Source organism: Helianthus annuus, chromosome 9 (genome assembly GCF_002127325.2).
Source record: "Helianthus annuus cultivar XRQ/B chromosome 9, HanXRQr2.0-SUNRISE, whole genome shotgun sequence".
In the NCBI taxonomy this organism is placed as follows: domain Eukaryota; kingdom Viridiplantae; phylum Streptophyta; class Magnoliopsida; order Asterales; family Asteraceae; genus Helianthus; species Helianthus annuus.
In genome coordinates, this window is record NC_035441.2 from 173,896,675 (window position 1) to 173,911,138 (window position 14,464).

The 14,464-nt window shown below is 36.1% G+C and overlaps 3 protein-coding genes across 4 annotated transcripts; 1 reads left to right on the plus strand and 2 right to left on the minus strand.

The window, feature by feature from the left end:
* Window positions 1–907: 907 nt before the first annotated feature.
* On the plus strand, window positions 908–3,229 carry LOC110879648 (glycine-rich RNA-binding protein 2, mitochondrial). Its single transcript, XM_022128162.2, has 5 exons — window positions 908–1,047; window positions 1,523–1,680; window positions 1,785–1,853; window positions 2,113–2,219; window positions 2,563–3,229. Exons 2-5 carry the CDS (start codon window positions 1,539–1,541, stop codon window positions 3,016–3,018), a joined length of 774 nt encoding a protein of 257 aa, XP_021983854.1. The 5' UTR covers window positions 908–1,047; window positions 1,523–1,538; the 3' UTR covers window positions 3,019–3,229.
* Window positions 3,230–4,156: 927 nt separating this feature from the next.
* LOC110879647 lies at window positions 4,157–6,605 on the minus strand. 2 transcript variants are annotated; one of them, XM_035977886.1, is made up of 3 exons: window positions 6,327–6,605; window positions 5,157–6,207; window positions 4,157–4,779 (listed from the first exon to the last, which is right to left on the minus strand). In XM_035977886.1, exons 2-3 carry the CDS (start codon window positions 6,144–6,146, stop codon window positions 4,243–4,245), a joined length of 1,527 nt encoding a protein of 508 aa, XP_035833779.1. In that variant the 5' UTR covers window positions 6,147–6,207; window positions 6,327–6,605; the 3' UTR covers window positions 4,157–4,242. The 2 variants fall into 2 exon arrangements, with proteins under 2 accessions (XP_035833779.1, XP_021983851.1); XM_022128159.2 differs by having other exon boundaries at window positions 5,157–6,604.
* A 985-nt stretch (window positions 6,606–7,590) lies between these two features.
* On the minus strand, window positions 7,591–13,164 carry LOC110879646 (phosphoserine phosphatase, chloroplastic). The gene is made up of 8 exons (XM_022128158.2): window positions 13,062–13,164; window positions 9,404–9,632; window positions 9,195–9,327; window positions 8,545–8,652; window positions 8,356–8,449; window positions 8,117–8,266; window positions 7,982–8,035; window positions 7,591–7,905 (listed from the first exon to the last, which is right to left on the minus strand). The coding sequence occupies exons 2-8, from the start codon at window positions 9,621–9,623 to the stop codon at window positions 7,780–7,782; spliced, it is 885 nt and encodes a 294-aa protein (XP_021983850.1). The 5' UTR covers window positions 9,624–9,632; window positions 13,062–13,164; the 3' UTR covers window positions 7,591–7,779.
* Between the last annotated feature and the right edge of the window lie 1,300 nt (window positions 13,165–14,464).

Consider the following 14,464-nt stretch of genomic DNA (forward strand, 5'->3'; position numbering starts at 1 on the left):
CCTAACCCGGGATGTTCCCGGGTGATAGCCTAGTACTACATATATGTATATAAAAGACTATAAAACCCCTATATTTCAAAATATTGATTTGGCTCAGCTGGTTTCTGTGCTTATCTATACCCAAATCTTGGGTTCAACTCCAAGGGTCTCCTTTTTTACTCCATTATATCAATTTTAAGGTGGTTGAAATAGATTGGGCTACTTTTTTTAGGCTTGAAAAGGGCACTTGAATTCTTGGAGCCGGCCCTGTTGGTCAGTGGCGAAGCTTAAGATTTCCGACCGGGGATCGAAAACGTATATATCTAAAAAAATTATAAAATCGGGGGGTCGAAAACGTATATACCTAAATAATTCTATACGAAAAATACATACCGGACACTACTGAGCGAAAAGTTTGGGACCCCCCCCCCCCCCCCGGGCTGCCCCTTCTATGCTACACCCTTGCTTTCGGTAACCAAGTAATGGATATCAATGTCTCATCCAAATCACCCAATAAACAAACTTGATTTGGGTTTCGGCTTTCAACTATTTAGGAAGATTAACCAACTGGGTTAGATTATTATTGGTTATGCAACTCCGTCAAGTTGTAACACAACCGATGAATCCTAAATCAAAACAATTGCAAACACGATACATGCCTCTACTCTAATTTTTGATCTCATACCTTTTCAATCGATCATTCATATACCAAACTCTAACTTAATAACTATACTTTAACTCGTATGAAAACCAACACATTTTAATTTTTTTTTTCATTTACGGTAATAGAAAATGAGAGGTGAAAATGAAAAGAATATAGAACTTCAGGGGTAAGTCCAGAACTATTCTAATTCATTCGTCCTGTATTCCGTGACGCACACTCCTCTACGTGAATCAACGGTCTAGATCTCCCCAAGTAGATCGAACGATCAACACTGATTCACACCCCATATTTAGAAAATAAAAATACCCCTTATAAATCTCATAAACCCTTGTTATCAGCTGCAAAAAGCCCTCGGCTAGGGTTTTATTCATCCACAATCACTCACAAAGATCATCTCACCAGAGGTACTACGTTTGCGTATTTTATGTTATTAATCATTATTCGGGATGTTAATTTGTCATATTTTACTGTGATATATCTATATATGTTTGTGATCACCATTATTAACAATTAGGGTTTTTTCTAGGGCTTGATGTAGTTCTCAACTATCATGTTTAAGAACTTTTAAGAATCTATGTGCTCGATCATTTCTCTATTTATGTTTCATTTCATGTTAATTTGTTCCGTTTATCTGGTTCAAAATGTTAGACATGATTGGGGTGAAAGTAATTGTGGATTTAGAAAGGAAGATTGATTAACATCTTAAAAAACCTAAAAAATGGTGCCTTTTTTACAAAATGATTTTCTTGTTTTCTGTTTTTACTTGTATTTTTTCTGTTACATGCTTGCTACTGAAAAAGATTGTCTCTGTGTGTGTGTGTGGTTTTTTTTTATTTATTGAATTTCTCTGAATTTATTTTTTGAATTGTTGTATTTTAGGTTGCAAGATACAACCATGGCGTTTTTCAACAGAGCTGGAAGTATACTAAGGCAGACTGTGAGTAAGCACATCAGCCATGAAATGTCAGCAGCAAGCGCAAGTCCATCGCTCTTTCAGATGATAAGATGCATGTCGAGTTCCAAAGTTTTTGTGGGAGGTAATCTCAAGTTAAATAGAAGTCGAGTAGGATGTTTTTTTTGTTAGAAGTTTGTGAGTTCATGTTGATGTTCATGGCTCTTGCTGTTGCTGTTGCTGTTACAGGATTGGCATGGGCTACTGATGATACGAGCTTGCGCGAAGCTTTTAGCGCATATGGGGAAGTCTATGAAGGTATGGAGGTTAATGTAGGGTAGAGAGAGACAGCATTTGAATTTGTACATATATTTTTATATACTTGCATCCAATAGATTTTGTTACTGTCATGATTTTTTGATGAGTGTGACAAATTGACAATCTTTGGTATGAATTGAAGGTGTCTTTTTCATCTTACATTATGGTTTTTCTTTTTGATTATGGACCTCAATAAGTATTACCTGATTCTAAAGTAAAATTATATTATCTGATAATTTCTCTTGATGATATGCAACAGCTAGAGTGATCATGGATAGAGAAACTGGCAGGTCTAGAGGTTTTGGCTTTGTTACTTTTGCGGATGCTGAGACTGCTTCTGCTGCAATCCAGGCGATGGATCAAAGGGTATTTTTGTCTTTTATGTTTTTTGCTTTTTTGGTTAATTGGTTTATGATACACCTTCAGTTCCATTGGAACTGCAGTGTCTGTATTGTCATATGTCATCGAAGAAGTTAATGACGTTGTCAAACATCCAAAATACCTTTCATAAAGATAGAATGAATGAGACTCTTTGGACTCAAAACAGATAACATCAATTATTTGTAATGATAATGGATAAACAAGTAATATTAACATAAACTTTGGAAAAGGAGGTGTTCCTATTTTCATGCTATTTGAAGTAATAACTGTTTGCCTATATTATGATCAATATGTATTAAGAAATGATATTCATGAACAAAATTTGCAGGAGTTGCATGGTCGAACTGTGAGAGTGAACTATGCCAATGATAGACCACAAGGTGGTGGCTTTGGTGGAGGTGGTGGCGGTTTCCGTGGTGGCTATGGTGGAGGTGGTGGTGGCTACAGCGGAGGTGGTGGTTATGGTGGAGGTGGTGGCTACGGTGGAGGTGGTGGCTATGGCGGAAACAGTTATGGTCCTGGGAGTGGTGGTGATATGGCTGGAAGTGGTGGTTATGGTGGAAACAATTATGGTCCTAGTGGCGATGTGGCTGCAAGTGGTGGCTTTGGGGGAAACAATTATGACAGTGCTGGTGGTGCTTTTGGCGGTGAAAGCCAAAACTTTGGTGGTGTTGGTGGCGGTGATAGCTTTGCCAGTGATAGTGCCGACGCTGCTGCTGATGGTCCAGTAGAAGGAAGCTACAGGGACAATGATGAGTCCGATGACTTTGCCAAAAGGGCTTGATCTTTGCACTTGAGTTTATTTTCAACCGGACTGCTGTTTGGAGCTTATTATGGTCTGTTATTTTCAGTGTTTATTTTCTGAGTGTTTAAACTCCGCAATATGTAAACTTTGCATCTTACGGTCTCAGTCAGCTAAAACTTCATTCATGCTTGTAAGAACAGTTAGTGTTCTTGGGGTTAATAGAATATAAAGATTGATTCCTCTTTTTGAATGACGGCATTTTGTTTATAGATCTTCTCGCCTTTCAACACCGAATGATGTTTAGTTGTTTGTTCTGTTAACCAAGAATGAAGAAAAAAATGTTCACGTTAATGGTACGTTGGGTTAATCAAGCTGAACATCACCTAGTACTGTACTTGTCCAACACGAACAAAAATTTTCAAAACTAATCTCATACCGAACCGTTACTATGAACTTTGTTGGGTTTGGTTCCTTTCTTAGATTATACTTAGAACCAAGACTCAAATTTAATGCATTTACAATGAAAAATGTTTCATTGTTAAGACCATATTGTGAGGTTCGTGGAACTGAGGTGGCTTCATAGCAACAAGCGGAGCATCACCCCCTTCATTAATGAATGGTGAAGCCCATGGATTTTCACAATTGTCATGAAGGAGAGAGAAAGGCAGATAGTAATTGGATAAAAAAATAAAAATACAAAATAAAAAAGCGAGGATAGTGTTGGTCGGTGGGGATGGTGAACCACACCCTTGGATAGTGGAGGAAGAGGATGGTGGTAGCGGATGCTGATGTGACACTCAGGTGAGCATGGTGATGACCCTCCACTGGTGAACCACACTGCAGGGTCTTAGTTGGATTTTATTTTTTACAACTTAAAAAAATCCTTAAAAAGTGTTTATAGCCGACATGATCAGTAGACATTGCTTATTTAACTTGTTTTAGAAAGACTTAATACTATTACTACTGATACTATTAGAGCGATATTGGTATATTGTGTTTTATCGAACTCAATTTATTCAAATGAACTAGTTATTAGTATGTCAAAAGTTGTCGAAAGTCTATTGTGTTAAATTTATTTAACTACAATGACTTATTTCAATCTAAAGTGTTACCCAAAACCTGCACAGCAATGCCAATGAGCACCTATACTTTAATTATAGCTTAAAACAATTGCTAATTAGCTGTTACTTATGCCAAAACTATCATTAATCTATATAATATTGTTTACAAACAAAACCATGACCTTTTTTCAACTTCCAAGCTTTACTCAGAAAAAAAAGCTTTCTGTGCATTCAAAACTGCAGGAGACCCTTGTCTTGCTTTCTCCACTATATGCTTTATCAATAGCTTCTCCATTTCATCATCATCATCATCAAAATCCTGCTCATCTCCACCATTTTGCGGTGTTCCATTATCACCATCATAATCGAAGTCTTCATCTGATTCATCAAACTTCGCAAACTCATTGCAAGCCTCGTTATAAGCTTCTAATGCTTCACCGGATAGATTCAAAACAACAGGCTCATCTTCATGGTTTTCGTCTCCTGCATTACTGCTTGAATAATCATTCCAACATTTGTGATTTTGGACTTTGATTTGTGCTTCTAGTTCTCTGATTCGTTCTTCAAGTTGGGATTGAAGGACCTCATGTAACCGTAAGCTCAATTCTCGTGGAGAAACCGCATAATAAGCAGAATGAGTTGTGGTGGTGCTTCCCCTTTCATCTTCTTCATTGGCGTCATCGAGCCTCTCACCCCTTAATTCACCCTCGGCCACACCTGCCTCAAAGTCAGGATCAAGCTGCACGTGAATCACATTGACCCGTTACAATTATACACCAAAAAGAATAGTATGATAAACAAATGCGTGAATTGCACTTTTCGTCCTTTACGTTTCAGCAAAATTTCAGGCACTGTCCTTGAACTAACGAAATTACAACAAATGTCCTTTATGTTCTAATTTCTTTACAACAGATGTCCTTTATCTTTTAATTTCTTTATAGCGGATGTCATTTAAATTTGTAATCTTTTTAGGGAGAAAGGACACCTCCTGCAAAGAAATTAGAACATAATGGACATCCGCTGTAATTTCGTTTGTTAAAGGACAACGCCTGAAATTTTGCTGAAACTTAAAGGACGTAAAATACAATTTACCCTAATTAATTAAAGATTGGTTACCTCAGCAAGATTGGAAATCTTTCTTTCTAAGTTGGAAGAAGTCATACTGAGTTCAAGCATCTCAAGTTCGGCTTCGAGCTCGGCCTCAATTTTACTGAAAGAATTGTGTTTTTCCTGTATAATAACGTGATCTTTGTTATCATGCTCATGTGAAACAGAACGAGGCGATTCACCATCAAAAGAACCACCGTCCAATACTCGTGATTTATGATCATCAAGTGTAAGCTCCCTCATGATTAATGAATCTTTCATCTCAATCTCCTCTTCAAGATCTTGAACCAAATTCTCTTTCTGTTTCAACAACCGATTCAGCTTTTCTACCTCACGTTTATTTTCAATGAACGAATATAAAATGCCGAAAGACATCCCAAGACACACAAGTAGTGTTGCATCTAAAGACCTGTTTTTTTCTTCTGAACACGATTGCTGCTTCTTTACAACATAACCGTTTTGCACAACGTTAGCGTCCACACTCACTCTGTTAATTACGTTACTGCCATCAGTCACAAAAAACGGCCTCACAGTCATCATAGAAGGTGAGGCAAATGAACTAGATGGATATTCTTTCATCTCAACATGAGCCATAACACAACTTTCTAACGAGCTTAAAGGTCTAACCGTTCGCCTGTTTACTTTCCTACTCCTAAAAGACATTCTACTTCTCGGAGTCGAAGCTTCATTTACTAAATCACCCCTCTCCACATCCACTAAAATTCCATCACTACCCTCATACTTTCCCTCATCAAACTCGCTAGCAGCAGCCGCTTTTGCACCATAAACGCCTCGAGAAACCTCAACCGTAACTTCAGAACCATCTTGTTTTAACCTACGAAAGGGCCATTTCTTGTCATTCGGCTGCTTCGGGGACTCAGGTTTGTCATTAAACGAACCGTGGACCGACGTTATATGCTCACCAGGCTGCTTAAACTTTTTAAAATGCTGGGCTATAGAGCCAGCACCAGCAGCAATTGCCACCATCCATTTATCCATTTTTCTAACCACTAACCAATGCTCACACCCACAAATCAATCAATATAGTATTCTTCAAACCCTAATTGTCACTTTGTTAAGATAGTCTGGTTTCTGTCTTGTTGTAAAGAAATATATGTATCCACTATGATAATAAAAAAAGAGATAGTGAATGATGGAATAATAATAATAATATCTAACCTCGTATAAGGGTTTTTGTTGGGTTAAATTCTTGATGAAGACGCGAATGAAAGCGGCAAGAGCTTCTTCATAAATGCTGATGATTGAAAAGATTCTAACAGAAAGAAGACTGTATGGTTGAAGAAGCTTCTGTTAGAAAGATAACGATCTGAAAGAGAAAAAGTTGTTATAAACTAATTACTTTTTAACGATTTCTGATTGAAGGATGACGAAAACTCAAAAAGGAGTTTGGTGACTGGATTTCTTTCAGTGGGTCCTTTGGGGTTTCTCCTTTTGTAACCTCTGAAATCAGTCTAGGGTTATTCTAAATATGTCAATTTGGTGACTCATAATTTTGACTTTTTAACAACCCTAATATCGCTATGTCCTATTAATCTATTATTTTAAGACCAAATGCCCAAATTCTATTTTTAACGCCTTAAATTACATCATATTCGTTTCCGGCGAGACTCGAATCCTTAATCTTAAGGGGTGCAACCCTACACCCCTAATTCCAAAATTATTTTCGAGTTATTTTAACGAAAACATGTTTTAAAAGCATTGTTTTTGAGAAAGTATATGTAATCTATTTATATATATTTTAACTAAATGACAGTTTAGAGGGTCAAACTATAAGAAACAAGTCAACAATAGACCGGATGATAAAAGATCTCAAACTCCATCTTAGCTATTAGTATAATCGGATTTCATCTATAAGATTTATATATCTTGTTAGAGAGATGTATTCTGACGTTTTGTTGTTGACGTATATTAGATTAAGAATGTCATTAGTTATAGTTTATGTCTCAAATTCATTCGTTTATGTCTCAAATTCTATGTCTCAAAAACGCGGCGTTTTGGTCCGGTTAACCAAACAAAGACTGACGGGTCTGTTGACCGGACCAAACGCCGAGCTTTGGCCGCGTTTTGGTCCTGTCAACCAGACCGGGTGTCAGTCTTTTGTCTGGTTGATAGGACCAAAACGCGGCCAAAGCTCGGCGTTTTGGTCTGGTCAACAGACCCGTTAGACACCCGTCAGTCTTTGTCTGGTTAACCGGGCCAAAACGCCGCGTTTTGGCCACAGTTCGACACTGCAGGGTGTGCATATAAGGACAAAAAACACCTTTGTTGGTGTGTAAATAGGCAAAATGGTGTGTAGATAGGTACACCCTTTTTAAATTAGTTGGTTTTCAATATTTTAAGCATTGGATAAATACAATTTACCTCTTGTTATAGTTGTAAATACTAACCACCAATAAAATTACAGCAAACCTAACAATATAGAAACAATCAACAATCTTTCTTATTGATCATCTCATTATATATTATATAATTCATTTAAAATAGAAACTAATAGAGACAGTTAAAAACTATTACAGACAGTTTTGCAGTGACCGAACAATATGTTGTACTATAACACTCAGCAACACACATGAATAATCAATCCTTCCAAAAGAATAAGAGAAAGTGCTTGCTATTCTAAAGAGTTTATCAGGTCTTTGAAGTTATACACAAGCCAATCGGCTTTTGCAGAAACGGCCTCCCGAAGTTGGACCCCACCATAGCAGATAAACAGGTCAGCGCAGCCTGGTCTTCGAGCCTATAGAAAAAGGTAAAAACAAAAGTAATGTATCGTTACCAGTCAACAGTTCATCAACAAACAAAATGGTCATTACCTCGAGATCAGTGGCACCATCACCGATCATTACTACTGTCTTGTATCCATGAACCTGAAAAGTACATTTGGTGTTACCATTGAAGTTATTTTAGACTACAAAAACACAGGATGTTTAGAAAAAAAGACTTAAAACCTTTCTTATTAATTCAACTGCAGTTGGTTTTCCTCCACTTCTTGAAGTTGGTTCATTTACATCAAATCCAGTAAACTCACCAGAATCATTAAATAATAGTTGATTAGCAAATATATTTTCAGTTGGTACCCCGAGGATTGATGCAACCGGCTACAAACAACATGTCAACAGTCAGATGCCGTATTTCACTAGCAACAAATATAGTTTTATTAACTAATTATTAAGTTTGTATAACTTACATTGATCATTTGGCGAAAACCTCCGGATATTAAATAAACAGTCTTACCACTTTCCTTGAGCTTTTGAACCAATTCCATTATGCCAGGAGACAGTCTACCAATTTAAAATGAAAAAAAAAAGAAATAAAGAACGAACGAACAGTGAACTTAAATAAAAACGTATGAAGGTGGTAAGATACAGCAGCATACCTTGGGGGCCTCTTTTCAAGAAAGTCTTGGACTGTTGATAATGAAGGTTTGAAAAGATCAAGTCTGGCAGCTAATGCTTCCTCAAACGGGACTGAACCACCCATCGCTCTGCGCCCACAAAATTAAATAAGTATAAAAATGGATTAAAACTGAAAATTAGGAGTGCTAAACAAGTCGTGTTCACGTGTTGGCGGGTTCAAACCGACCCGAAGATGACCCGTTCAACATAAATTTTTTAATTATTTCCTGCAAATTAATATATTAGAATTAAAACTTACTAAAAAACACAAATGTATATAATACAATCACATTTGAATTATAAAATATTAAGTCAATTTCTCTTTTTAAGTTATAATTATGGCATAAAATACACACCCAATTTAATTTATGACATAACACATTTTGTAAAAAAAATATATATAATTATTATAAAAAGGTTAAATGGGTCACAACCCATCAACCCGACCGGGTTGACCCGAACCCGACCTGTTTAGCTAAACGGGTTCATGGGTTCAATCTGAAACTGACCCGAACCCGTTTAGAGTAAACCTAAACCCACGAATTTCGTGTTAGGTTCATGTCGTGTTTTCGGGTTGTGTCAGAAATTCACACCCCTACTGAAAACCCATCTAAATACTGACTGAGCACACCTTGCGGTCCACTCAGCAACAGCTTTTCCAGCTCCACAAAATTCAGCAAGTTCATCAATGCCTTCATCCACACACACGGTGCTATCCACATCAAAGCATACAGCATCAGCCTTTTGCCATAAATCAAGAACCTCTGAATGTTTGACGAGACCCCAGTTAGAATATATATTTTTATTATTTTTAATTGAGGTTAGTGTTATATGAAATACCTTTTGAAGGTAATGTGTTGTCTAATCGGCCTAATGAGGATGCTGTTATTGGCTTAACAGAACCGGCTTTTGAGTTGGATGAGTTGGTAGGTGCCATCATCTTGATTGGACCACAAAACACTCTTCTTCTGTTTGATGTATGTGTTGGAAATAGGGCTGTGTTTCCCTGACTGCTGTAACCGCGAATAGGAATTATTCTTGCACTAATCAACCCTTCCATCAAATTTACCTGTCATCATGAAAAATTATCACTGTAATTATGATGAATGAAATTAAAATCTAACCCAATAAATAATTAGTAAAAGAGAACAATGCAAACTGAATAGTTTTATGACACAACATCATCAATAACTTATTACATCTATCTTTATGCAGCCATTCTTATCTTTAAACAATCTTTTTCAAATAACAATTGTTTAAAACCTTTCTCCAATACCACTTTGTTACATAAAAACATTTTAAAAAAATCCCCAGATTGATACTATTTAAAAATTAAAACAGGTTGTTTTGACCCGAACCCAATTTGGTCAAAACCTGTTTTGATCCGGGTTCGGGTCAAAACAGGTCTCTTAGAAAATGGTTGTTTTGGTTCGGGTTAAATTGGGTTCGCGGAACGGATTGGCTTAAAAAAATGTTATTTTCCAAAGAAGAAAGATGGTAACAGCAGATCCATCTTCACTTATTTAGATGAACATCTTCGCCCCATTAACAACTTCAACATCATGCGCGGGTCGGAACGGGGCGGTTTAAAAATGGTTTTGTTAAGGCTCAGTCAACAATAACCACCCTAAATTTTTTACATGACATATATAAACCGGAAATACTACTTCAATATCAAAGTCAAGATCTTTAACCACTTTAAACATGCCAAAAAGTGAACTCACATAAATTAGGGTTTAATGATCTAATACTTGATATCAATTTGCAGCTCTCAAATACACATATACAACATCACAGCCTAATCAAATCATAACAAACCCATAGTTGTTAAAAGTCATCGCCTCTTGCGCCTAGGCCCATTTTTCAGGCGAGGTGAGGCAGTTGCGCCTTAAGTCGAGGAAATTGCGCTTTAATTCTCCAGGTGATGGTTCAGGTGCACATTCCGGCGAGATTCCTAGATTCCGGAGAGTTCCGGCCAAATTTTCTAAATTCCGGCAAGATTCTAGCCAGATCCGTACTTTTATATAAGGAAACTACTTTTCTGCACTAATACACTAATATTTTAGAACTTTTGGTACTAAATAAACGATATAAAGTATTATATAATAGATTTTGTTTATTTTATTTAAAGAATAGTATTCTTTTTCTAATACATAATATATTTTTATTTTTTTTTTCATTATGCGCTTTATTTTTCTCAGGCCCTTGCTTTTTTTGAGCTTTGCACCTAGGCCCCAGGCGAGGCCTATGCGCCTTGAGTGCACCTAGTGCCTTTAATAACTATGAACGCGCCTTGAGTGCGCCTAGTGCCTTTAATAACTATGAACAAACCAACTCAAAATGTAGGTATATAGTAACTACAACAATTAATTGAGCATCAAAGACGCAAAATCAAATAACCAAAACTTACATATCATCTCACATTATAAATCAAATAACTGCAACAATTAATTGAGCTTCAAACTCACATTGTAACTAGTAAATTGATTAGAAAAAAAAAAAAAAAAAAAAAAAAAAAAAAAAAAAAAAAAGCCACTTCCATTTCATTTAGGCAATTCAACAAACACTTGGTGAGTGAGCAAGGATGATGGGCATTAGAAATAAAAAACTGCTACAAATATTATTGAAGAGTTCCAAAATATTTAAGATCAGGTTATACCAACAAATTAAGGGAAAACTAGAGATGTAGAGCACATTTTCAGATATGAGATCAATGTAAAGTTTCTAAATTAGATCAAAAAATTTACCTCTAGGGTTACAGATGAGATTGATGTAGAAGATGATTAATAGATTATGGGTGAGATGATTTCAGATATGAATCGACGATTTCAGACTTTCAGTCATCACCCTTCATTCATTCAAATGCGATTTCAAAGACCCGCTTGATTTCTTGTTCAACCCTATTTCACTCGTTCTAAGAGAAGACCCACTCTGACCCGTACCAGCCTTTTCATCTTTTAAATTTTGCCCATTTTGACCCATCAAAACAAACCAGGAACTTACTATTATGATCCAAATGGACCCAAAATCAGCTTAATGGGTTACTTTTTCCAGGCTTAGTTGTGTACAAACACGTTGATCATGTCTTGACTAATAATTCCTTCACATAAAGTAAATGAAACATACCTCTGATGGTAGGAAAGGTAATGCAGGTTACCTAGTTGGCTAATGCAATAATATATTGTTTATATAGATTAAAGACGGTGGTGGTATCCAATGCTGCAATTTAACGATTCGGTGGTTGTGGTTTTTCAATCAGTTAGCCAGAGAAAAACCTGCCCTTTTCTTTTGTTTGTCGCGTGATTTCCCATTCTCATTTTTTAATCATCCTTGTTTAACACTTTAACTTTAACCTCTTAAATAACCAAAAACCATCCAAAATAATTTCTTAAAAGCCCTCAGCCCATAATAATCAATCCTCTTGAATGCCACCCCTATGCTCGTCTAGATGTACAGAAAAACCTGTTTGGATTTCCAAACCAATTCCTAACCCGACCCGATACCACAATTGAAACCTGTTTGACCCAAACCGCCAATTTGTATATCGGTTCCTACTCTCATTACTTAAACGGATTTGAAACACCCGTTTGAAAAGCCGGTTTAACCCGACCCAATCCGATTCGAATATTTTCCTCCATAACCGGTTTATGACCCGAACCGACTCAAACTGACTTTGATCAAACCAATTCGGTTTACAACCCGAACCGGTTTTGCCAAAAAAAAACGAAATGTACACCTAAAATATCAACTTCATGTTATATTCTATGTACCTATACTAAAATTCACTAAATGTTGCACAAACAAAATTAAAATGATAACTTATCGTCACTGATATGATATATCATAGTACTTTTACTTAAAGTCACTAAAGATTGCAAGTAGCAAACTTTAACTAGCTCTAATCAACTGCAGTCTGACAGGCAATCAGAGGTGCTTGAAGGGATACCTGAGAGACTGAGAGCAGAATACTGGTACAATACTATTAATCTTATTGTTATGAATATGAAATTATGTATGGGCAACCTCCTATACGCTTACTTTATCTCACTGGCAAAAGTAAAGTAGAAAGAAGTGGTAAACAGAGCTAGAGAATCTGCCATTCAAGCTCTTAATTTTTATCTGAAAAGAGCACAAAATTGAATGAAACAGCTTGCTGATAAGCATATGTCAGAAAGATCTTTTCAAGTGGATGATTGACATATTTAAAATTTTAACTATATAGGCAAACATGTGTTGGAGATTAACTAATATGGGTGTTAATGTTAATGCATATGGTGGTGCTACAAAATGGATCTTTGAATACTTAACAACTAAAGAGCAATTTGGCTACATAGTCATTTCATCAAACAGTTGGTGGGCACCCATAAACAACATACACATCGAAATCCAACAATTTGAAACAAACACATTTGATGTAAATCTGCTGAAAATAACACAAGAATTAAAAAAATGATACCCTAAAAGTCAAATCAAAGCTTGATGATAGAAATTTCTTTACCGGAAGATTCGAAGAAGTTTCAGTGCCTGCTAAAGAATAGTAACGTTCTTTGAGCTCTTGAGTTCCGCTGAGGAAAATAGGAGAAGCTTCAATTGAACGCCAAGAAGATTATTACTGCAAAATCTTTTATAGGTTTTTATAGAGATCAGTGGGTATTATGCTAATATTTTATGTTTTTAATATTAAATTAAAGTTTGAAAATGGGGATATTTTTTGGATCTCACCAACCACAGGCGACACACGGTTGGTGAAGGGGACGGACCATCCACCCAACAAAGTGAAAAACCATGTTGGGTTGAGCTTTAATTTTTAGCCTGTCTTGTTGGTTGTATTCCTTTTCTAGCATTTTGTTAGCTCGTGAGATAAAATTGTCGTTAGAAATGTAGGGTAAAGTTCTTGTACAAATAATCTTAACATACTAAACATATAAATTGAAGGAAAACTCAAAAAGACAAGGTGACATTTTTGTAATTATCAATAACTATCAAAGTTACTCTACAAATATACCTAAAAAAACCTAACCACTCCCCCCACCTCCAAAAAAAAACCTAAACCCCCCACCCCCCAAAAACCTAAAAAAAACCTACCCCCCCCAAAAAAACCTAAAAAAAACCTAACCCCCCCCCACCCCCCACCCCCAAAAACCTAAAAAAACCTAACCCCCCACCCCCCACCCCCAAAAACCTAAAAAAAACCTACCCCCCCCCCCCACCCAAGCTAAAATGCTAAAAACTAAACCCCCCCAAGAAAACCTAAAAAAAATCTAAAAAAATAAAAAAAACACACAAATTATTTTATTTTATTTTTTTAACTTTTTTATTAAAAAATCGCTACTTTTAGTAGCAGCCAAATTTTTTTTTTTTTTTTTTTTGCTAACGAAATGTAGAGATTTTTTAATAAAAAATGTTAAAAAAAAAATTGTGTTTTTTTAGGTATTTTTGGTTGTAACTTTGATAGTTGGTGGTAATTACAAAAATGTCACCTTGTCTTTTTGGGTTTTCCTTCAATTTGTATGTTTAGTATGTTAACATTATTTGTATTTGATCTTTTGTCTAGAAATGTAATGTTTAGAGTTAACTATGGGATCGGTTACTATGGTCTGTAAATATTGCATACTTGATTCTTATGGTTTCAAAATTACACAGTTGATGGTCCTAATGGTTTGAAAAATGTTCATGTGTGAGCCTGATGTTGGGGAATTTTCAGAAAACCGGATGATCAGAGAGGCGTGTAATCACTCTCAGATCAAATTATTTCGGTGGTTCATCCGAATAATTTAATCGGATACAACTCTGATTTTCGAGAAATTGAACCAGGGTATGTGTGTAGAATTCATCTGAACCAGAAGAATTGTGATCAAACTGTCTACAAATTTTTTGTTCAGGGTGATTAACTGCCTAATG

Excerpts from the sequence above, each read along its gene's own strand:
- LOC110879646 (XM_022128158.2), bottom strand. The coding sequence starts at position 9,623 with ATGGAAGGGTTGATTAGTGCAAGAATAATTCCTATTCGCGGTTACAGC. Across the intron at positions 9,328-9,403 it reads CAACACATTACCTTCAAAAG|AGGTTCTTGATTTATGGCAA; the intron begins GTATTTCATATA and ends TCAAACATTCAG. Across the intron at positions 8,450-8,544 it reads CTTGAAAAGAGGCCCCCAAG|ACTGTCTCCTGGCATAATGG; the intron begins GTATGCTGCTGT and ends TTAAATTGGTAG.
- LOC110879648 (XM_022128162.2), top strand. The coding sequence starts at position 1,539 with ATGGCGTTTTTCAACAGAGCTGGAAGTATACTAAGGCAGACTGTGAGT. Across the intron at positions 1,854-2,112 it reads ATATGGGGAAGTCTATGAAG|CTAGAGTGATCATGGATAGA; the intron begins GTATGGAGGTTA and ends GATATGCAACAG. Across the intron at positions 2,220-2,562 it reads TCCAGGCGATGGATCAAAGG|GAGTTGCATGGTCGAACTGT; the intron begins GTATTTTTGTCT and ends CAAAATTTGCAG.
- LOC110879647 (XM_035977886.1), bottom strand. The coding sequence starts at position 6,146 with ATGGATAAATGGATGGTGGCAATTGCTGCTGGTGCTGGCTCTATAGCC. Across the intron at positions 4,780-5,156 it reads AGATTTCCAATCTTGCTGAG|CTTGATCCTGACTTTGAGGC; the intron begins GTAACCAATCTT and ends ATTCACGTGCAG.